This window comes from Heloderma suspectum, chromosome 3, assembly GCF_057233095.1.
Source record: "Heloderma suspectum isolate Gila_16-S chromosome 3, 16-S_ref, whole genome shotgun sequence".
NCBI classification, from domain to species: Eukaryota; Metazoa; Chordata; class Lepidosauria; order Squamata; family Helodermatidae; genus Heloderma; species Heloderma suspectum.
In genome coordinates, this window is record NC_139460.1 from 182,740,230 (window position 1) to 182,763,599 (window position 23,370).

The 23,370-nt window shown below is 44.7% G+C and overlaps 1 protein-coding gene across 1 annotated transcript; it reads left to right on the top strand.

Annotated features, from left to right (window-relative positions):
- Positions 1–3,610: 3,610 nt before the first annotated feature.
- On the top strand, positions 3,611–23,070 carry SCD (stearoyl-CoA desaturase). Its single transcript, XM_084845150.1, has 6 exons — positions 3,611–4,293; positions 7,967–8,240; positions 12,290–12,420; positions 13,309–13,514; positions 14,843–15,075; positions 18,041–23,070. The coding sequence occupies exons 1-6, from the start codon at positions 4,267–4,269 to the stop codon at positions 18,238–18,240; spliced, it is 1,071 nt and encodes a 356-aa protein (XP_084701276.1). The 5' UTR covers positions 3,611–4,266; the 3' UTR covers positions 18,241–23,070.
- The last annotated feature ends 300 nt before the right edge of the window (positions 23,071–23,370 follow it).

Here is a 23,370-nt window from a genome sequence, read left to right on the forward strand (position 1 = left end):
GAAGGTGCACATAAGAGGACGCGTTCCCTAGAGCTTTGAAACTGGCACTTTGGATGTGCCCGGAAGTTGACTGGGAATCAGGACAGTTCTTGGAGAACAGTTGCAATCTGCTCCCTCCATTCAGTCCCTGTCAACAGTCTGACCACTTCAGTTTGGAGCAACTAAAGTTTCAGAATATGATCCTCAAATTCTTTTTTGGTGGGTTTTTTGGTGGTGGTGGTGGTGTTTGCTAACTTACATTTGTTTTGCTAGAGTTTGTCTCCTTTTCATTTTCCTCATTTGGGCAAGACTTTCACATTTTAAAGGAACCTTTCTTGTCTTCTATAGCTTCCTTAATTCTGCTCTTTAACCACACTCTTGGACTTGTTGGTGCCTTTCTTAATCTGTGGTATACATTCAAACTGATGGTCTATTATTGTGGCTTTAAATAATCTCTAAAATATGCCTTCCTTTAACTCTCCCTTTCAACCTCCTTTTGAGACCTCTCTTTTGAAATTAAATGTGACCATGTTGTACTTTCTGTTCAACTTTCAGCTTACTAATGTGTTCAGACTGACACACACCAGATCCCGGGCACCAGTGCCATGGAGCACCAAGGTCAAACTAGACATGATAATGGGGGAGCCTGCAGCTTTTTAAAAGGCTAAACTACTATATTACTGTTGGGGTCTGGTATTTCTACCAACACTGTTTCTGTAGAGAGGTTTGTTCCTTATAGGTTATCTAGTTTATTGGCCCCTATGTACTCTGTCATCTAGAGCAACACCACTCCCAACACACCTTTCATGTAGTTTTTGTATCCAAGGATAACCATATCTCACTGATTGTCTCTACACCATTAGATCTGGATTTGAGCACGATACCTATTAGTGCAAAGTCAAACTCTCACATTGGCAACACTTTGGAGCACAATGTGGGGTCTGAAATGACACTATGTCTTCTAATTCATTTCTTCTTTGCCTGTTTGCATACATCACAGCCACAGAAGAACCACACTGCAACACCGCATAGCAAGAAAAGAGTCAGTCACCAGATTCCTAGGTTGTGACGGCTCACAGGGTGACATCTTGCTGCACTGTGCTAGAAGGGAGTCACTTGATTCTTTCTCTTCCAGCGAGCACTGTGCTACAAGTTACAGTACAGCGTGGGCTGGAAGAGAGGGAGGAGGATTGTGCTCCTTTCGTACTGGCCTCAGAGCACTTTGCCCTTCTTCAAAGCCCCCCACCAGCATTGATCAAAGGGGAAGGCTAGTCAGAGCTTGCCACAAAATGAGGCAATGTTCTCAGTTAATACCAAGCACTCTGCTTCCTGCCCTCTTAGTAAGCTTACGTAGGACCCGAGGAGCTCTGTTTTTCCATATAACTATTGTTCAGATTTACGCTGGAGAGAAAGTGAAGGAGCTGGAAAGAACATGAGGAAATGGGCAGAAGTAGCAGCAACTGGAAGCTGTAGATAAAGGAAAGGAGAAAGGGAGGAAGCAGGGGGCCAAGGGAGTGGAGACAAAGCTTTCTGGAAATAATAGTGCAAGGTTGGGACTGGTGTCTGCGCACTCAGTTAAAGCTCATCTTCCTAGCAACAGTTTGAAGGGCACTGGCTCTCTTGGTGTAATGCACTGAAAGTGACTAGCAATAATGCATTTGGCAGTGACTGACTGAGCTGTTGGGATATCATATCAGAACTGTCACTTGAGGCACAGGTGAACTCAGTGGCACGGAGCACTTTTTATCAGCTTAGGCTGGTATACCAACTACGCCCTTATCTGGACAGAGATAGCCTAGCTACAGTTATCCATGCTCTGATAACTTCTCGTCTGGATTACTGCAATGTGTTATACGTGGGGCTGCCTTTGAAAACGGTCCGGAAACTTCAGCTGGTCCAAAATAGGGCAGCAAGATTGTTAACAGGGACTGGCCTGCGAGCTCATATTACGCCAGTACTTTTCCAGCTGCACTGGCTGCTGGTCCATTTCCGGGCCCGATTCAAAGTGCTGGTGTTAACATTCAAAGCCCTTAACGGCTTGGGGCCAGGTTACCTGAAGGATCGCCTCCTCCCATATGTGCCTGCCCGGACCTTAAGATCATCATCAGCGGCCCTTCTCCGTGAGCCCCTGCCAAAGGAAGTGAGGCGGGTGGCTACTAGGAGGGCTTTTTCTGTTGTGGCACCCCGGCTCTGGAATGAGCTCCCTAGTGAGGTTCGCCTGGCGCCTACATTGTACTCCTTTCGGCGCCAGGTGAAGACCTTTTTATTTTCCCAGGCATTTTAGCTTTCTAAATTTTTATCTTTGCTGTTTTAAATCTGTATTTTAAACTCCTGTACTGCTGCTAGGTTTTATTGTGGTTGCATTGTTATATTGTGGTTTTAATGTTCTATATATTTTAAATTGTTTTATTGTGTGTTGTTTGGTTTTAGTTTTTGTGAACCGCCCAGAGAGCTTCGGCTATTGGGCGGTATAGAAATAAATAAATAAATAAATAAATAAATCATGGATTGTCTACAGACTCTCTCTGGGGTCTCAGCTTAACCCAAACATTCGTACATGAACACCAGACTACATACTGACTCTACCATCTCCCTGCCCAACACATACACGCAGTCCAGTCCTGGGGTGGCAGAGACCATGGATGGAAGAAGGAGGGGGATCCAGTAACAGTGGGCGCCCTCCTCCCAAGTTCCAGCCCCTTGCTGAGAAGTGAAAACGCCTTAAAGGGGCAGCCCCCCCCCCCCCGCCCAAGCACTGCGTTGCCTGCTGCAGTGATCGGGTACTGGGGAGCACAGGACTCCTGGCGGCGGTGGTGGCAAGGGTCTGAATCTGACTCAGGGCCACTATCTCTGGGGGTCCTGGTTCAGGGGCCTCAGGCTTGGGTTCAGTACTGGGGCCTGGGTCCAGCGCCTCCACAAGGGGTATATGCGGCCTCCTGATCTGGCTAGCTCCTCCTCCCGTGTCCGAATCCCGGCCTTGCTCCATGTTGGGGTCATGGCACACATCACACACACAAGCAACCTGGCTACGAGCACGCCACGATACAGTAACTATGCTGGAATACTGCGATACACGATACAACACAAACGATGTGTGCAGTGCGTATTGCACAGTGCAATACAATACGCCCCAACAATGCAACGAAGTTGGGTAAAGGAAAGCCCAGACGTTCTGCTCATTGTCTATCCCTGCTGGGCCTACAATGATTCAAAACGCACAGCTAGGGGTACACGTGGGTGTATTTTCGTAGAACCCCAGCCCATAAAGGGTAACAGCGAGAGGCTGTTTTTCCGCGAGTCACGCCGTGAGTTCCTCATCTTCCCCACCACCCATCATTAACGGGCGGAAAACAAGGCGATGACAGCATTCCGTCCAGCTAGTCTCTCGGGGGAGCTGAGACGAGTCTGAAATGCACCTTGAGCGGAGTGGAGCGGAGCGGAGCGGTGGCGGCGCGCCGCCCCTCTCGCTTCCACGGGACCCAGCGAACGGAAAGATCTCTTGACCCACCTCGGTAGCGAAAGTAACTGCAGGTCATCGCCTTCCCGATCGCGGGAGCGGCGTGATCCTCCCTCTCCCCCCTCCCCATTGCCAAGGGGCGGCCCGGATCCCGCGGCGCGCACGTGGTCCGCAACGCAACGCGAGGGTCATGCAATCCAAGCACCGGCAGTCGCAACACCGCCGTCCAACAGCAGATTGCGGGCAGCCAATGCCGAGGACGCTTTGAGGTGGCACCAAATTCCCCGCAGCCAACAGGAGCGCTCCGCGAGCGCCAAGGCATCCTCCCCTCTTCGCCTCGCGCGTCTCCGAGCCTCCGCGCCCCGCTCCGCGGCCGCTTAAGCGTCACCAGCACCCGGCCCGCGGCAGCCCTTTCCAGCTCAGGAGCAAGGTCGCTCCGCGTGTTTGGACCCTGATCGGAAGGCAGCCCTAGCCATTTATTTATTCTTTGGAGGTCACCATTATAAAAAAAAGAGCGAGAGAGAATCAACTCCTAGCGGGTTACTTAAGTTCATCTTTCCGGGAACTTAAGTATCTCTGCGAAAGGCGCCCGCAGGCAAAGAACTGGTGTCGAGTCCAACCTGCAGGACCGCTGAAGTTGCGGCAGTAACGGCAGCGCTTCTCCTCCATCTGCGGCGGCAGCGGCAGCAGTAACTGCAGGTCGTCACATCAGGCAAGCGGTTGCTAGCCGAAACAGCAACAGAAAACAGCAGCGCAGCTCGCTGGCCGTTAAGAGCGCGGAGAACCCCAGATCTCGTGAAAGAGCCCAGGGCAGAACGAGTCCTCTTCCGATGCCTGCCCAGTTATCCCAGGGGAAGGTAAGGAGAAGCCTCGGTTCTCGGTGAGATTGTTCATGTTTGTGTCCCACGCGATTGAGCGCGCCGATAACTCCCCAGCGCACCTGCAATTCTGCCGCTCGATGGTCCACGTTTTTTAAAGAGCATCGTTTACATGACAGGAAGACTCAGCGCTCTGAGGCTGCCCCTTATTTCACGAGAGAGCCGCCCATTCATTCATTCCTTGTCAGTTCGATTCTCAAATAACTGCTTCCACAGGCCCTTTGCATCCCAGCCCCAAATAACTCATCAGAATCCCTCTGGTTCCCCAAGCATTCTTTATTTTTAGTATTTTGCTGTGGTGTCTTGAATGACATCCAACACTCATAATGCCATTCATTTCTGCATCATCACCCGCTTAAAAACAGGGTTGCTTTTAAAAGGTTTTTAATAACTTAACATTAATTCATTTTCTATGCTAATTATGTAGCCATTGTGTGGAGCTTAACCCCATAACATGATTAACAAAACGAATTGACGATGAATCCGCACAAGGGGGTGGGGCTCAAGAAGATCTGAAAATAGTACTGCTGTGCCTAAAATTAATCCCACGTTTTTTCCCCCAACCATTCTCATTTAATCTGGTAGAAAAGAAATTGCTTTCTAAAAGAAATTCAAAGGAAGAGAAATTTTGGAGAAATTTTCATGTGTTGGGTTTGGAGCTCTTGTGCTTACCTTACTTGTGAGGTGGCTGAGGAGTGTGCATGAGTGTCCTGTATGTCATTATACAGTAATCTCCGTGGCAGCCTGTCACCTCCTCTGCTTCCCACACTTCAGTTAAAGCCATCATGAGGAAGAAATCATGAGGCAATTCCTCCCATGGGGCCTTTTCAGTTTAGAAACTGCAGGTGGCCTGTGAGGCTGCAGAGCAATGGAAAGATGTGTAATAGAGAGAGAAAACGCACACAGCGCCCTTGGCCACCTCGCAGTGATTTAGGTAAGCTCAAAAATACCACCAAAATAAATTCAAAATTATGCCTCAAAAAAGTGGAAGTCTCACCACAGTTGATGCTGTTGCCACCTATAGAAGCAATGCAATAAACCAAAAATCCTTAGGGATAAAGAAAGAACCTGTGCTAGAGCCCCTGGTCAATAGCAAGCCGTATTGGTGAGAAATTGTTGGAGAATTTCTCTTCCTCTTGGAGGAATTCAGTGAAATTGTGTCCCCCCCCTCCCCATTTCTCTGCCCACAAATTGGCTGGAGTATTTTGAGAGGCCATTTGTGCACACCTCTAGAAAATACCTGCTTCCTGTGGGTGTGGCTAATGGAAGCGTCACAGCGATGGCTTTGTTCATAAGACAATCGACACTGTAGGCTGCAATCCTGTGCCCACTTACTTGGGAGTAAGCCCCATTGAAGACACTGAGGCTTACTTCTGAGTAGATACGTATAGAATTGTGCTGTTAGAGCAAAATCCAGGAGTCCCATGGTTCAGCTGTGATAGGAAGGGGTTTCCAAACCACAACAGCTCTTAAAAGAAAACACCCCTGGCACTTGACGGGGGTTGGACTCAAAGGTCTTATATGCCCCTTCCAACCCTACTATTCTATGATTCTGTGAAATAACCTCAAATTAGGCTGCACTCTTATTACGCTTTTGGAAGGAAGTCCCTTAGAACTTTACTTCCAAGTAAACATGCATAGGGTTGGGTTGTTAGTCTCTCTTTGAATTACAAAAAATGACAGAAGAGCTTTAAGTGAAAACATAGCCTTGCTAGTGTTTTTAGCTATATACTGAAATGAACAGGTTACCAGGAAGGCAACCTGGCCTTTAAAAATGCTGCTTCTCCTCAATTTCTCTTTACCATGCTTGAGGTGGCATCCAGGTCATTCTCAAAGACCTCGCCTAGTGACAGTATCTTTGCAAATGAATATATGCTTCAGAAGAGTAGCTCTTAACAGACAGGGAACTGTACAGATGCTACAGATCTACACAAATTAGGAATTGGTGTCCCCCTCAGTCCCAGAAAATAAGACACAGAAAGGAAATAGTTGTTTGTCTAGTTTGTGTTCATGTATGATTATCTGAACTTGTATGTTACTCAGAACTCTCTACGAGCTAGAATTGAGCATTAGCCAAATTGCCCACTATAGAGAGTTCAAATATTTACCTGATGCAAATTTGCAGTAGTAAATATTGCTGGTTCTCTCTCTAGATAGATAGATAGACAGATAGATATGTTTGTCAAAACATTCTATGAAATGCACAAACATGCCTATTTTGCCAACAGTGTAAACTGGCCCACCGCCATCCTAATTTTGAATTCTCTAGGACTAACACAGCAAACAACTGTCAACACCAGTGTTCATTTATGAGATGCAGCATTGCTAGGATAATATTCCTTCCTTACTCATTTTCTCTTGATAGAAATAGCCCAACATTGAGCCTTGATAGATTGGAGCACTGGGCAGAAAAAAACAGAATGAAATTTAATAGGGATAAATGACAAGTTCTGCAACTAGGAAAAAGAAACCAAATGCACAGTTACAAAATGGGGGATACTTGGCTCAACAACACTACAAGCGAGAAGAATCTTGGAATTTTTGAATAGGAGCCAACAATGTGATGTGGCTGCAAAAAAGGCAAATGCTATTTTGGGCTGCATTAATAGAAGCATAGCTTCCACATCCCGGGAAGTACTAGTTCCCCTCTACTCAGCACTGGCTAGGCCTCATCTGGAGTACTGTGTCCAGTTCTGGGCACCACACTTTAAGAAGGATGCAGACAAACTGGAGAGGGTTCAGAGGAAGGCAACAAAGATGATCAGGGGACTGGAAACAAAGCCCTATGAGGAGAGATTGAAGGAACTGGGCATGTTTAGCCTTGAGAAGAGAAAACTGAGGGGAGATGTGATAGCACTCTTCAAGTACTTGAAAGGTTGCCACAGAGAGGAAGGCCAGGATCTCTTCTTGATCATCCCAGAGTGCAGGACATGGAAGAATGGGCTCAAGTTACAGGAAGCCAGATTCTGGCTGAACATCAGGAAAAACGTCCTGACTGTTAGAGCAATATGACAATGGAACCAATTACCTGTTGGGGATGCTCTGACTTAGATTCCTGCATTGAGCAGGGGGTTGAACTCGATGGTCTTGTAGGCCCCTTCCAACCCTACGATTCTATGATTCTGTGAAACAAATTGAGGCTTAATCCAGACAAGACAGAGGTGTTCCTGGTCAGTTGAAAGGTAGGTCAGGGAATAGGGATTCAGCTTGTGCTGGATGGGGTTACACTCCCCCTGAAGACAAAGTTTGCAGTTTGGGTGTACTTCCGGATTCAGCCCTGAGCCTGGATGCCCAGGTTTCAGTGGTGGCCAGGAATGTTTTTTTGAACCCTACTTGATCAGGGTTCCCAATCACATGAAGCACCTATGCGTAGTTACAGTTTAGTAACTAGTACATTTGTATAAATTGCAATTACAACTAACTACAATTAGTAGTTTCAAACTTTCAAACATGTATTAACTGGTCACAAGTTGCCCATCTCTGCCTAAACATGCCATATGAACCATGCAGTTGCCTTGTGGAGTTGTGCAACTTGCAAGAGCTTAAGTTGAGAAACTAAACAAGAAGAATCACTTATTTGTTCTCAGTCCTTTCAGGGACTTTGACTGCATGTGACTTTGTTTTTGTTTTTTTAATTTGCCTTTTATATCAGCTTTCCCCAAATTTCTTCACCACCTCTGCCTTGGCTCATGTGGCCCAGAATGGGGAAGCCAGCATGGTAAAGGCCCATCCCACATATGAGGATGTGGGATCTGGGAGAGACATGACAGATGACATTTTCGATGACAGCTATCGTGAGAAAGAGGGCCCCAAGCCTGCCAATAGATACGTCTGGAGGAACATCATCCTTATGGCCCTGCTTCACATATCTGCACTGTATGCCATCTGGTTCATACCTACAGCAAAGCCTATCACCTTGGTGTGGGGTAAGCAAAGGACATGCTAATTTTTCTTTGAAGGAATTGTCTGACTATTTTGCTCTGTTCTTTGGCCTTCTGCTCCACTCAATGGGATTTAGCTCTTCTCATTATAGTTCTCAGGGCCTTGTGGGCCTTGGGGAGGATTAATTGTCACCTGTGAACAGAGAAACAGGCTCCTTTGGGAAGTATCATGGGTTCTTTAATGGTTCAAAAGCATATTGTAATAAACATTAAGTCCCTCGTCAAGGCAACTGGAAGACCCATCTGGATTGCCACTGGCCTCCTCTTCATTCAGATACATTTCTTTTCCTTAAACTTCCAACCAAAATTGGAATTTTGATCCATGTTTGTGTAAAGACTTGACATGCCAGAGCCTTTACACCAGGACGTTTGGTCTCAGATTAAACCCTGCCATCATATGGCGTAGAGATCTGGGGCTTCAGTGGTGGCTGCTGTGGGTTTTCAGGGAAGAGCTGTAGCTTGGTGGTAGGTAGAGCACATGTTGCATTCAACAAGTCCCAGGTTCAGTCAATGACATCTCCAGGTAGGGCTGGGAAGGACCCCTATCTTTAAACTTGGAGAGCTGCCGGCAGTTGGTGTCAGTAATGCTAAGCTAGATGGACTAATGTTCTGACTTGATATAAGGCAACTTTCTGTGTAAGGCTTTGAATGGGCCTGGCCTGTAGCTATAATGCAGCCACTTCTTAGGGGAATCACAGTAATGCAAAGTCCTCTGACATATGAGGTGGTCAGCCTGCTACTTGCCACTCTACTGCCCTCATTATTGTCAAAGGCCAAAGCTGCCTGCATGCAGATGTTTTTGGATTCAGAAGGAGAGGCCATCACTGCAGAACATCAGCTTCTCCGGGAAAAGGCCCAAACAAATGGTCTTAGAATTGGGCATTTTGTTCAGGACAAAGGGCCTTTGTATAGACTCAACTGATGCCAAACCTTTCTGCTTCCACTGCAAATAACAACAACAACCTGAGTCAGCCCTTAAAATCTGGCTGGGCCAAATAAGTAAATAAATAATAACAGACAGTGAAAAGAAGAAATGTTTTACTTGCCTCTTGTTCTTAGACCATTAGTATTTTGTGATAAATAAGTTACTCTCTACAGCTGTATAGACTAGAGATCAAGTGTTTGAAAATAGAACGTAACCCTGCATTGCCAGCCTCTTTCTTATACAGCAGCCCTGAAGGTATGCCTAACTGGTAAGAGCACACTGTCCCTTATTGCCTTACAGCCCAGTTCTCAACACACTGGTCATGCGTGGTTCCCCTGCAGTTTGCACTGAATCTGTGAATGCACTCCAGGTCTTGTCATCTATTTTCATTGTAGCTGCTGCTAATGTCAAGCCATATTTTTGACTCAGAGTAAAAAAAAAAAAAAAAGTAGCTTACAGCATGGTGGTGGGACTACAGTTACTGTAGTGAAAAAGGGAAGATTATACTCAAGTATGGAGGTATGTACTTTTGACTGAGTGCTGTTCACTCCATCAGATTTAATTCATTCCTGTACTCTGCAAGGATCAAAGAGAGAAGGATATCAAGCTCTTCTGTTTACCCCAACATCACATATTAGGGACTTCCTGTTAGTTTAAAGTGTTGGGGGATGACTTCATTTTGTGGCTCATCAACTGTGTCTTCTAGTGACAGAGCAGGAGCTATGAAGGTGGATGAGAACTAGAGTGTGCTAACTGGAATTGGGTTTTTTTTTTTGCCAAATGGTTTTTCTAATTAAAATATACTGTGTCACAATGGTTAGAGGATTTTCAAACTGTCATTCCCTTTTAAATGTGAATAAACTGTAGTTCAGTAGTGCAAACATTTGCCTAAGCAGCTAAAATAGTTTGATTCCAACTGTTTCTACATTAATGAAATGGAAGGGGTTCCTGTAGTTTGTCTGTTCATTGCCCTGCTCTTCCCATATGCTTTAAACCAGATATGGTGGAGAAATGAGGGGGAAAGGAGAAGTCCCTCAAATACCTGAACTTCCCCTGCAACTCCATCTCATCCAAAACATATTTTTACATCCCTTCCATGTGTATACTGTAACAGTCTTCACTTAGGGATCTTGCATATCTCCCAGGTGACAAAAGTTGTATTTTGGGCAAGGCCTGCCCTTGCAACATAATGACATCTGAGTTGCCTGGTTAAAGTATGCAGCAGAAGGATCTGAGGTGGAAATCGGAGGAATCCTGACATACTGTCCCTTTAAGCTCATCTCGGACTTTCCCTCAAAAGATAATGCTTGGTTTCAATTTGCTACATATGAAGCAGTCCTATGAAATCTAAACAAAGCAGCTTGTCTGTTAAAACTTGAAGAATTTAAAGAACTGATCAGAGTTTCAGACATGATTAAAAAAGGAAGAATCTCCAAATGTATGTACTTTGTTTTAACTGTGGAAAAAAGGGTTCCTTTGCCTCCTGTGCTGTTTGTGCTCATTCAATGCTCTCCAGTCTCCTCCTGTAGAATTTAAGTATGTTTATTAACTTTCTGTGTCAGATATCAAGTTCTTTATTCTAACTGCTTCTGTTGCTCCAGCAGTACCTGCTGGATACAGAATTCTTTCCAACACTGTTAGCAGTGGAGGCTGGTGGTTCTGATTTCAGTGGGGCTGTGAATCCATTCTGGTTTCAGTCAGAACCAGCTCTAAAGGAGCTATCCAAGGTGCTGAACCTATTTTGGGGGGCATGGATAGCTCCTTTAGACTTCTGGCTGGTTCTGACTGAAACCCAGAATGGATTCACAATTGTGTATGGATAGCATCCCAAAATCCAAACTAGAAAGAAAATTGCACTTTGAGATCTCCATTGCCTCCCATCCACCCATCAGCTTTAAAGTTCTCTGGAAGTTCTGTGCAGAATCATTAGCTGCAGCAAGAAAGCCAGATAATCAATGGACATACTGAAATAAATAAACTAAATCAGGAGGGAACACTTTATCCCTGACCAAACCTCCACCATACGGAAATCAAGAACCTTTATGTTGCTTTAGTCATGACTGAGTGGGATCCCCAGCAGAGAGGCCAGGACCATGTGACCCTGCTTCATTCTCTGTTCTTTGCTTGTCAAGCGAGTTGCTCTTCACTCCAGAAAGCTTTGGAACTCTTCATTGGTGCTCATTACTTTCCAGAGAACAAAGACCCACCCTGGGAAGCAAAACCTCCATAAAGAGTGCTTCAGAAATTCAGAGCATGAGCCAGGAGGTTAGCGGAGGACAATAACAGGCCATAACTTGTGAGAACAATATAGATTGCATTCTGGCAGCCAGAAATCAAAAGCAAAACAACCCAAACAAACAGAGGATTAAGAAAGAGAAAAAGGCAAGGAGGTGTGGTGGTGGAAAAAGGGGGCCTGTGCAGCTCTGAGAGCTCTGTGGGTCAGATTAGGGAGCCTGGCAAACTGAATCAGGCCCTCAGGCCAGAGGTTCCCCATCCCTGTGTCAGGGGGAAATTTGGGAAACTCTTTATAATTTTGCCTCAGTTTGCAGGTTGAGTCCTGATGCTAGAGTAACACTCATGGTGCTTGCAATCTGGATGGGAGTTGGGTAATTAATCAACAGTGATGTCACAGGTATTGTCCAGTAGGTGCCCATGGCAGTCACATGGTCAAATTCCAGATAGTAGTCCAAATTGCAGTAGCCTTGCTAGTGGTGGAAAGAATTGCATTTTCCCATCAAGAATGTATTACTGATTGATGTTGGGGAATATATGATGTCTCCAAACCAGAAGTTGTCTGGATCCCACATAACAAACGTGCAAAAATCACATAGTAGTAGTGTTAGAAAGTGATAACTTGGAAAGGCTGTAAAAGATCATGCAACAGAATTTATGGTTTTCCAGCCCCATATTCAGTCAAACCTGGCTGAATGGAAATTCCTCTTTCTACTCACGTTTCTTTTTTCCTAAATCCAAGTCCAGGTTCTTTATTTAACTGTATATATATTTTTAGCAGAGGTTTTATGGGGGAGGGTGTCAGAGAGCTGGACGATGCTGATATGGAGGAGACTTCCTCTTGACCTTTTCTTCCCTTCATCTTCCTTATCTGCAGCATTTTTGTGCTTCGTCTTGGGTGGCCTGGGAATCACAGCTGGAGCGCATCGTCTTTGGAGTCACCGGTCTTACAAAGCCAGTTTGCCTCTCCGAATATTCTTGGCTGTCATCAACTCCATGGCTTTCCAGGTAGGAATTGCTTAATGGACAATATTGCTATCGTATGGATACATGAGGGTAGCAGACAAAGCTGCATATCTCCTGCAATTGTGCTCTGATGGAATTCCATGCAGAATTTGTTATCTTATGAAGAACTTGGATTCTGGAAACTACCCACTTTCATTCTTTATAAAAACAAGTGTCTCATTCTCATTTCTTTCCTTTTCCAGTTACTATTTCCAAATCCAGAAAGATAGAACTGCAAAGCTCCTGACAACAAAAATACCAAATTAATGGGTCTTCAATAATCTATCAAAACAAAATAGATTGTGATTTCATGGCTTCATTCATGGTCTCTCGAAATGGAATCATTTAGCCAATTCCCATCCCATCCCCATTTAAAAGAACAACAAATTACATGGGAGGACATTGCCATCTCTTGTAAAAAGTGCTATATAGTTTTATGGAAAAAATATTGCAAGATTCTCCCCCCACCCCCGCATGTGCTTGGCCTTGAAGTCAAGTGTGGTATGCTGGATAGCATGTTGAACTGGGACATGTGAGTCCCATATATAATAGAGCCCCTGACCATTGGCTTTGCTGGCTGGGGATGTTGGGAGTTGTAGTCCAACATAATCTGGGGACCAAGTGTTGGGAAAGGTGGGTTTAGGTCATCTCATTATCCAGTCCATGTCAGTCTCAGTTTCCCCTTCTATAAAGTGGACATAGTATTTGCTTACATTAGAGTATTGTATTCAGGATTAATGAGGTAAGGAAGCATGTGTATCTTCCCTGTAGATCCCTCTTTGGGACAGCACAGAGTATAAATCTAAAGAGTTTTCTTGGAGAAGCTCTCCACTGAACAACATCAGCCATCTCAAAACATTGATAATGCATTTGCCTTTGTGTTTCATCTAGAATGATATTTATGAGTGGGCCAGAGACCACCGTGTCCACCACAAATTCTCTGAAACGGATGCAGATCCCCACAATGCAACTCGGGGCTTTTTCTTTTCTCATGTTGGCTGGCTGCTGGTACGCAAACACCCTGATGTCATAGAGAAGGGGCAGAAGCTGGATCTCTCTGACCTGAAGGCTGACAAAGTTGTGATGTTCCAGAGGAGGTGAGCAAAGGGTTATTGCTGGAATGGGGGGGTGAAGAACAACAGCATCGGGGGAGAGTGCTTTGCTTTTATTAAATAAAGATACCCACTGGACCATCTTTTCACCATCAGTTGCAGGAAGCAATCGTCTGTTTAATTGGTAAATTAATCCAGTTGATTAATAGGTAGGGGAAGGAAAATATTTCTTGGTAAAACTGAGATTGAAGGGCACACCTTGTTTTTCAAGCCATATTGGCTCTTGATTTGTATATTGAGGTGATTTATCAGTTCAGAAATGGGAAATTAATCAACAGGAAAAAAAGCTTGAATCTATGGTGAGATTAAGATCTCCATAATGCTAGATGGCCATAGCTGAGCAGTGCCTGCTCATTCCTTCCCCTCCCCACTTGTCAGTCTTCATTTTGGCCTCACTTGCGCTCTCTGGGGTCACATCTCACATTTCCTTGGACCACACTTCAGTCCTCCTCTGATACTGTTCTACACAAAAATACATGCATATGATTATTAAGATCTCCTCTTCCCCTAAAACTAACTCTGTTCCTGCCATCAGCTGCTACAGTCCCTTGATTTTGCTTTCCCCTTGATTTCTGGATAAGTAATGGGATTTTACACACTTTCAAAATCTGCTAAGTATTCATAATTCCAATGTCATGATTCAAGAACTACGGGTTCGGTAATCGAATATTCAAACATTTGAACCTTTACAGCAGGGGTAGGCAATTGTTTTGGGCCTGTGGGCACATTTGACATTTTGAAAAAGTGTCGTGGGCACCACCACAAATTGCTGTGGTAGTGGCGGCAGCCAATCATAAACTGTTGGGAGCACCCCCATCTGGATCCTGTCTTTTCTTGCTCATTCTCCTCTCTTCTTACCCCCTCCTCCTTTCCAAATTCTGCCTTTACTTGCCCCCCTTCTGCTGCCTACTTCAGAATCCCCACTCCCTGCTTCTGCTGCCTGCCTCCATGCTCACCTCAGCAGCCCTAATGAGGAAGCAGAACAATGGGGAGACATCTGAGGCAGGGGCAGGGGAGAGGAGGAAATCCCAGCCAGGGATGATGGGGAAGATGTGTGCAAAGTAACAAAGGTGGGTGGAAGTCTGGCGGGCACAATTGGGGGTCTGCGTTGCCAACCCTTTTGCTTTACACCCTTTGCTTTAGGCTGAAGCTTTCTGTATTTGAGCATTAACACAAATACTTGCTTTAGGGTGAAATCCTACAGAAAATGTGAGCATGTACTAAAAATTCAGACTTTGAAAGTGTAGAATTCCGATGTGATCCCCACCCCACCCCAAGTTTGTAAATTGCAGTGCATTCATCTTTCCTTCCAGGTTTTACAAGGCCTCTGTGGTGATCATGTGCTTCTTGATACCGTCCTTTGTGCCTTGGTACTACTGGGGCGAATCCTATTTCAACAGCTTCTTACTGGCTGCCATCCTCCGCTACGTGGTGCTCCTCAATGCCTCCTGGCTGGTGAACAGTGTGGCCCACATATATGGCAACAGGCCATATGATCAGCATATCAACCCCAGGGAAAACCACTTTGTTGTCTTTGGAGCCTTAGGTATGTGAGGGGTGCAGAGGTTGGGGACTACTACTGTCTTGCTCCTGCCTTTCCCACAACAGTTCCTGGTGGCCTCAGATGGAGGACAAGGGCAAGTACCCTTTGTCCTTTACGTCCCTCCTGACTCTCCCTTCAGATCAATGCAGAGATTTCTCCTTGGCTTGTTCCTTTTGTCTGCCTTTTATCAGCTATCCCTAAGCTGTTTCCACTTCCTGTTTCACTTTCCTTATTTATGAGTAGCCATCACATGGCCCTTTCCTTACTCGTAAGTAGCTGTAGCTTCTTGAAAAATTATCTGGGCATCTCTATCGCCTTTTCAAAGAGGCCACCCCTAGAGATGCCAGCAGTGGCTAGCAAGCTAGGGCCCAGATACAGGCTTGTGGGGCTCATGATCCTTGCCTCAAAGAAGGATTGAGCATTAGGAGCCTAAATTCTTCTCCAGTTCAAATTACAATCAAAGCTGGGGAAGAATTCCCAGCTTATCCCCAGTTCTCAATGGGGCAGGATAAGCAACGGCAGTGCTCCATTCTGGCTGCAGGGAGAAGGAAGAGGGGAAGTCCGCTACACAACAGTGCACTAGGACAAAAGCCCATTGGGGAAATACAGTTTTTCCAAGGGCTACTGAAATGGGAGTATCTACCGGGGAAACTACATTTCGCAAGGGCCACTGAGGCCTTTTGCCTTGGCGTGGGGTGGCCAGATGCAAAAGAGAACAGGACTCCTGCACTATGCAGAAGAGGGAATTTCAGCAGGTGTACCTTACATGTCAAGCTACACTTGGTGAAATGAAAGGTGCAGGAGCACTGCCTACTTTTGCATCAGGCTGTTCTATCTGTCAAACAGCTAGATAATGCTTGACCAGCATGTCAAGTGCCGGGGAGGGAGGGAGAGACCTCCCCTCTTCCTTCTCTCTCTCTGTGGCTGCCTTCAGATGTTGATTGTGGCGAGAGATGGGCAACTTCCAAAATCTTATTAGCTTTCCGTTGAAGATTATGGTTTTGATGACGATGACGTTGTTGAGCTTATTTTCTGAGCCACTCTGCTTTGAGCCCAGGGAAAGTCACCCATCTCTAGCCATCTTCCCCCATCTGATTGTTCATGCCCACAGCACAGATTTTGGCCTTCTGCACGTCTGTCAGTTCTAATTTAAGGATGGGCAAGTTTGCCCCTGCTCACCCCAGATTAAATCTGAAAAAAAAATGTGTTACTTCTTTAAAAAAATAAATAATTTTATTTTCTGAGCCAATTGTGAGATTTAGAAAAGGGGCCTGTTCCCTGTCAGCCCCCAACTCCCCCAGATGCCCTCCCCACCTTCCCCTTAAGACCTTTCATGAATGGGCAGCAGTAGCCTGGGCAGCATCAACATGTAGGGAAGAGAGAAGGAAGGATTCCCCCCGCCACCCTGGTCTCCTGGCCTGCTGTGCCTCATGTGTGCTACTTCTGCTCCTGTCACCACTGTCTGGTGAAGTAAGGCCTTATGGGTAAGGGGAGGAGGGGCACTGTTTGGGGCAGTGTGGGGCTTGCAGAGAGGGCATTTGGGAAACTGGGGAGAGAAGCAAGGAATTGTTCTCTGCCTTGGATTAAAATCCAAGGCAGAATTTCAGGGCTCCTAAAGCTCACCTCTGCTTTCTAGCAGGCTTTTACAATTCCCAAGCTACTCCTGCACCTCTTCCAGCTTCTCAATGGGCTGAAGTCTGTACAAGATATACTTGCACATTGGCTTTGAAGCCCAAGTACCCACATTTTTGGTGTACCCAAATTGCTGAGGGACATTGCTAGGGTGGCCAGGTGCAAAAGAGGATGGGGCTGCTGATCTTTCATAATTGTCTAGAAGGGAGAATTGGTGCTGGTGTACAAGTCTGCTGACATTCCCCCTTCTATATAGCTATTGCAGATGCAGGAGCCCTGTTCTCTTTCACTTCTGGCCATCCTAGTCATCACCCTCTACTGTATCATCCATCAAGGAAATAATCTAGACTTAAGATCAAATGACTGTTTTGGAAGTGTGAAACCTGCAGTGGAAATGACCCTTCAAATGTTAGTTCCATCAGTAAATCAGGAGTTAAGAGCTACTGCACATATTTAACCCAGAACTATGTTAATATGCATCCATTCTCAGCCTACTCATATTTAAGATGAATCTAGGGCAAAATGCTGCCACTTAGATCAGGGCTTCTCAGACTTTGTTGACAGTAACTGTCCCCTTATTCTTGGCTGATAAAGGCCTAGTTCTCATAGGAAAAAAAAGAAAGAGAGAGAGAGGGTTGATGTGCTTTTGAGGATGCTTCTCAGTCTCTGGTCATGTTCTAATGAACAGTTACCTTATTCTAATAAAGCCTTAAGTTGTGTTAACTCTTATGTTAGAAGTGAAAGAGGAGATTAGGGAACAGGGGTCCAAATTCCTCTTGAAAGAGCAGTGTTAAACTCCCCATACTGGTAAACTCTATCTAAGACAGCCCTTTCCAGCCTCTGTACATTCTGCAGTGTGATCCTAAGCATGTTTATTTAGCACTGAGACCCACTGAGTTTAATGACAAGTGTGTACAGGATTGCAACCCTACAAAAGAACGACTGCTTCCTTTGTATCAAGCATATTTCTGTGATAGTTACTTCCATTGAGAAAAGAGTAAAGAAGAAGCATCACAGAACTTTACAAAACATTATGCTACTATGAAAGATGGAGTATTTAATCCCGAGTTTCCTTCTTATTTGAACTATGTGAATAGTACAGAATAAGGCACCTCTCTAGAAATATCTGATGCTGACAGAAGACAAATACATTGAAGAATAGCAGTAGGAAGCAGAGATATGCTAGCTTCAGATTAACACACTTCACCTGCTCCAAGAGTGGGAATATTGACTAGAGTTGGCTGTTTTCCATAGTCTAGTTCTTATTTCCTAGGAAAAGTAGTTATAGACACAACTTTGCCTCTTACAATTTCACTTCCTGTTTCTTTATCCCTAGGTGAAGGCTTCCACAACTACCACCATACTTTCCCCTCTGATTACTCAACCAGTGAGCTTGGCTGGCGGTGGAATTTCACTACAGGCTTCATTGATCTTATGTGTTATCTTGGCTTGGCTAGTGACTGCAAGAAAGTGGACAAGAAGACCATCTTGGCCCGGAAAATTCGGACTGGTGATGGTAGCCACAAGACTGGCTGAAGGTCTGCTTCCCTCACCTCTTTTGCTCTCCTCCTCTTTCTCTTTCAAACAACCTGGGCATATGTTTAATGTTCTGTTTACTAACTATCAAGCAATGCTTTCAGGATGCTCAAGGTGATGACTCTAACCCATTCCAGCACTGTCTTTTGAAACAATGTATTTAAGGCCTGTAACTTTCCCTTACTTGTCTAGGGGGCTGCCTTTCCCAATCTTGTGTTCTGCTGCTCTCTGGCAAAATCTTTCTTATCTTCTCTGTGCTCTCTCTCATTAGAAGCTGGTGGAACAACCCACCAGCTGACTTCCCTGAAGTGGGTAATAGGGATTGAGCCAACAGGGTTGCACCAAAGTAGGGACTTCTTTTTCCAGAAATAGCATGAATACATGCTTCACTACTGGTCACGTCTTCTGCTTCTTGTCTCGTGAAGCTGGTGCCTTTAGTGAGAGGAGAGGGAGTTTTCCTCTCTCTTTTTCTTGTAGAGAAACTATGAATTGGACCTTTTTGGCCAGGGTCTCCGATATCCCTTGGCAAATGAGAAAGGGGTGGGTGTACTGAGGTAAAGGCTAGGGGTGGAAAGAGCAAGGACAAAATCTTTTTGTAAGGGTAGCAAAGAAGCCTGCAGGCCAGTCCCAGAATTAGGGGTTGCTTTTATTAACTGGAACTGGGATAGTTTATTACTTCTATTCATGCTGTAGTGATATGACTGCTCTTTTCCTGCACTTGGTCACTGACTAAAAAAGAAAAGGTCTGTGCAGGATTCTGAGATGCCTGTGTAGGGAAGCTACACAAAGGAGCTGATTGCTTGATGACACTGAAACAGATTTGGTTGAGAAAATGTTCCAAATTGAATTTTTTTTAATACAGTGGCAAAGGTTACATCATTCTCACAATCGGTTTGATTATCTCAGTAGTTACTACTGATGACTGATAGGAGCAGATACAGTGGTAAATACAAGGACCTGTTGTAATGTGAGGGACACAACTTCTGTACTATAGTGTACCAAGCATAGGGCATTCTGGCATGTGCAGTTTATTTTTAAATGTATGTATCACTTTAGTTTTTCTCTGTACTGCACCCATTTGTCACCCCTCCTCTTAATATCTAGTCACCTTGCTGATTAGTATTGTGTTTATGTAAAATGCCACCTGTTGATTGTTCTAACAAATTGTCAATAGGATGAAAGAGAAGCCAATTCCTGCTCTTGACCCTCCACTGAAAGTTTGAGCACAAGTTGTCCAAATAGATTCTCCTTTTCCAGGGGAGAACAACAGTCCTCAGTTCAAATGCCAGCACAATCTTATCCTCAGTTTATGACAGCTAGATGAGAACAGGACACTGACTAAGTCCCATTGTGTCAGCATTGGCAGCTGCTGGCATAGTGGGGCCATTGGATTGTTCTGCTGTGCCCAGATGTATTCAGATATGAATTGCTTATTGATAAGCATTAAGGCTCAGCAAAAAAGAAAAAAATCCAACCCAAAAGAAAGCAAAACCAACAGAAAACCTAAATGAAGCTATGCCAACTAAAACCAAGTGAAATACCATCCCTATTGCTCTAAAGGTTAGTTGTGCTGTACTGCAGAGTCATGTTCCTCAGACTACATGTAGTTCTGTGCATGCCTACTCAGAAGTAAATCTTACTAAGTTCAATAGGGCTTCCACATAAATGTGTATAAGATCATGGCCTAAAGTGGGTGAAAACCAGCCTCTCTTTCTGTTCCGCTGTAGCATTTTGATGCAAAATGAAAGGCTCAGCACAAGGTCTGTTCAATCCAGTTCTTCAGATTCCATCCATATTATGGTCTTTTGCTGATCTTGCTCTTGGTAATTCATACTACTGGGAAATGCTGGTGAGCCAGATGACTTTGGCCAAAGTATTGTGTATTTCTGATGTCAGCAGCTATTGCAGCCCCTAGCAAATACACGAGGTATCAGATGGCTGGGCTGAGTTCAGCTGGGCATATCAATACGCTGCAAGAATGCAGAAAAGGGCAACCAAAACAATCAAGGGATTAGAGCATTTTCCTCACAAAGGAAGCCTAAAGTAGTTTTTCCTAGTTTAGAAAAAGATGACTGGGGATTGAGATAATATAAAATGTTGTGAAATTATGCCTGGTTTGGAGAAAGTGGACAGAGATAAATTCTTTCTCTCCTCTCATATAACATGAGAACTTGGGGTCACCTTCTGAAACTGCTTGGCAGTAGTTCCAGGACAGGCAAAAGGAAATACTACTTCATCCAGTGTACGATTGACTTATAACATTTGCTTGTAGGAGAAGTGATTGTGGCCACTACCTTAGATTGTTTTTAAAAGAGGATCCCTGGAGAAATACAATTTCTGGACAACAAGTCTATCAACGGCTATTAACCTTGATAGCTAAATGAACCCTCCGTGTCCAGAGGTTGTGCACCTCTGAATAACAGTTGCTGGGGGACAACAATGGGGTAGAAGTGGATGACTTGCCTTTATTCCCTGTGCCTGAGCTTTCCAGAAGCATTTGGCTGGCTGCTGTTGCAAACAGGATGCTGGGCTAGATGGATGTTTGGTCTGAGCCATTAGGTCTCCTGCCTTAGGAGGGCTCCTGCCCTGAAAGGTGGCCTAGAAATATTTTAAATAAATACATTTTCCTGAGAAACCCTCCACTGAAGCCAAGGAGGCCTGGCACCTAAGGTGATTTCTTTTTTACAGGCGTGGGGGGCATCCCAGGTGAAAGCAGGGGCACAACAACCGAGTTGGCTAAAGACCAATTGTACCATCTGAAGCACTTCACCATTTTTTAGAGAGAAGTACAAGGAAGTACTGCAAAACCCACATGCACTTCATTCCTTTCACTTGACCAGTTTGGTATGTGGAGAGGCTATGACCTCAAGTAGGCTTTACTCTCTGGTACAAGTTCATTTCCCTCTTCCTTTGCTTAAGTGCATCTTTAGAGAGCCACATGAAGTGCCGAAGGAGGGGAGGAAAATAGTTTTGCTGAAGGCCACTTAGGGGCCTCTTCACACATTACTTTTTTAGATGTATACCTAATGTTAAGTGCACACCTAAAAATGTAATGTGTGAATGTGACAAACAGGGTGCTTGAATGCATGTGCTTCATGCAAATACACTTCTCAAAGGACCAAAACTGGCTAAATTGTACACTGAACAGGGCTTCAGTGTACACTTAGTGGCAACCCGGAGTACATTGAAGCAGCCCTCCCTCTTGTGGAGGTAGTTCAGGAAAGGTTCACAGCATTTTTTCATCTCTCCATAAATTTGTACTGAATTTGACAAGGTTCAGAATTCAGCAGGGTACTGGTGGAATGCCTGTGTCATCACAAGGAGCCTGGCTTTGTACAGCAGTGGCCATGCCAAGTTGTGAATTAGGTTGTTACTTATGTCAATGTCAAACCAACACAAGGTATTAAAATTGATCCCTCCTTTAAACTGCACATGAAAGAAATTGGGGCCAGCAAAAACTTCTCCCCCCCACCACGATGGACCACCTCTGCACAGCTTAGCTCCCCACCCACACACACACACAGACGAGTGCTGTTGATGCAGGTGTTAAGCTTGTAAACTTACTATGGACGTGCGAATCCAAATATTTGGATGCAGGGTGAAAGCGTACATAATCAAACAGTTCCTAGGCACTTTTTGGTAAAGGACAACTATTTTGATGTGCCTTACGTTTTTCTTTAACCTACATAGGAGTATCAAGACCTCTTTGCAGTATTTTATTTTCATTCTGTGCTAAACTATTTCAGAAAAACTTTTCAAAAGGTATTGCATATTAATTATTGACCTGCATTATATTGTGGGGCCAGGTGTGCGCGCGCACACATGCGTGTGTTTAATGTACTTAATTTTCTGTTAAGTTAAGGGGTGTTTGCATCCCTTAAAAATAGAGTGTGGTTTGCTTTTCCATAGCATGCAGTGCAGATTCTTGTTCTCAGGGTGCTTCCAGACAAGGCTTTTATTATGCAATCATCCTGCCGCATTCATGGAAATTCATGGGGGTGGTCCACATGCCACTGACTTCCATTTGTAAGCCTATTGTGTTTCCCCACTGCTTCTTCCATCTTTTTTATTTCCACAGAAAATCTGTTAAGGAGGGAAAGACAAAATAGTTACACAGTGTCTTGGGATGAGCTGCACTAGGAGCCATCCATCTGGAAGCACTCTCTGTGTCCTGTTGTGTGGCTTGGAGTGATGTGGGTGTTGATCAGAGCATGCAATTCAGCAGTCAGAGCAGCAGCCTGGACACTGGGAATCCTGGGTTCTGCTCCTAACTGCAGCTTAGACCCCTTGTGAGAGCAATGGGCAAGTCCCTTCTGTTCTTTTCTGCCAGCACTTCCTTATGTGTAAAAGGACAAAGGCCCTCCATCTTCAAAAGGGGTACTAATGTGGCTTAACTGTTACAGAGCATGATGTTCAGAGATGTGCAGCACTTTATTTCTGTTGAATATTGAGGGCGAATTTGGCTTGCATCTCTGTCTTTCAGTTTAAGTGGGTTGGGGTCAGATCAACCATTTGTTAATATTCAAGTAGTAGTAACACTAGCAAACCATCAGACTCCAGCAAGCAAAATAATTTCTTGCCTTTATTAGAATCTGGAAAACCAAATGTCTGAGCAGTAGAGACTGTGGAAGTAAATGTGGATTGTCTAAGTTCCAATGCTCTTGAAGTGTGTGTGTAGGATCTTTCTTTGCTCTTCCATTTCCAATATTTCCATATTTTATGTACTGAAAAATAATTTCTTCTCATATCAAATTGAATGTCTGGTTTGTGCTGATCTAAAGTTTTGTTTTTTGTTTATAATAAAATGGTTGATTTTCAAATTTGACAGACTTTCTGTTGATGTCTTTTCATGACCTCTGTGAACATTCATGAAGCCCTGACATATCCTTAGCCATGTGTTCAGAAAAAGCCATGAATTCCCATCTCCCTGTTTGGCTCCCTCCTCCTAAGCTTCATGATATCTGTTCTTCAATCTATTCCTTTGAAGGAGAGAGCTCCAGCTTCTTTGGAGTCTTTGTTTAAAAACACACACCCGTTTTTAAGTACACATCTGCAAGCTGGGAAGGACTAGAAAAGCAGCAGGCAATAAAGACAGGCTTAGTCCCATGCAACCCCCTCCCCCCAAATCCA

Bases quoted from the DNA above. Each gene is read 5' to 3' on its own strand.
- SCD (XM_084845150.1), top strand. From the start codon at position 4,267: ATGCCTGCCCAGTTATCCCAGGGGAAG. The intron at 12,421-13,308 runs GTAGGAATTGCT...TGTTTCATCTAG, and splicing joins TCAACTCCATGGCTTTCCAG to AATGATATTTATGAGTGGGC. The intron at 13,515-14,842 runs GTGAGCAAAGGG...CTTTCCTTCCAG, and splicing joins GTTGTGATGTTCCAGAGGAG to GTTTTACAAGGCCTCTGTGG.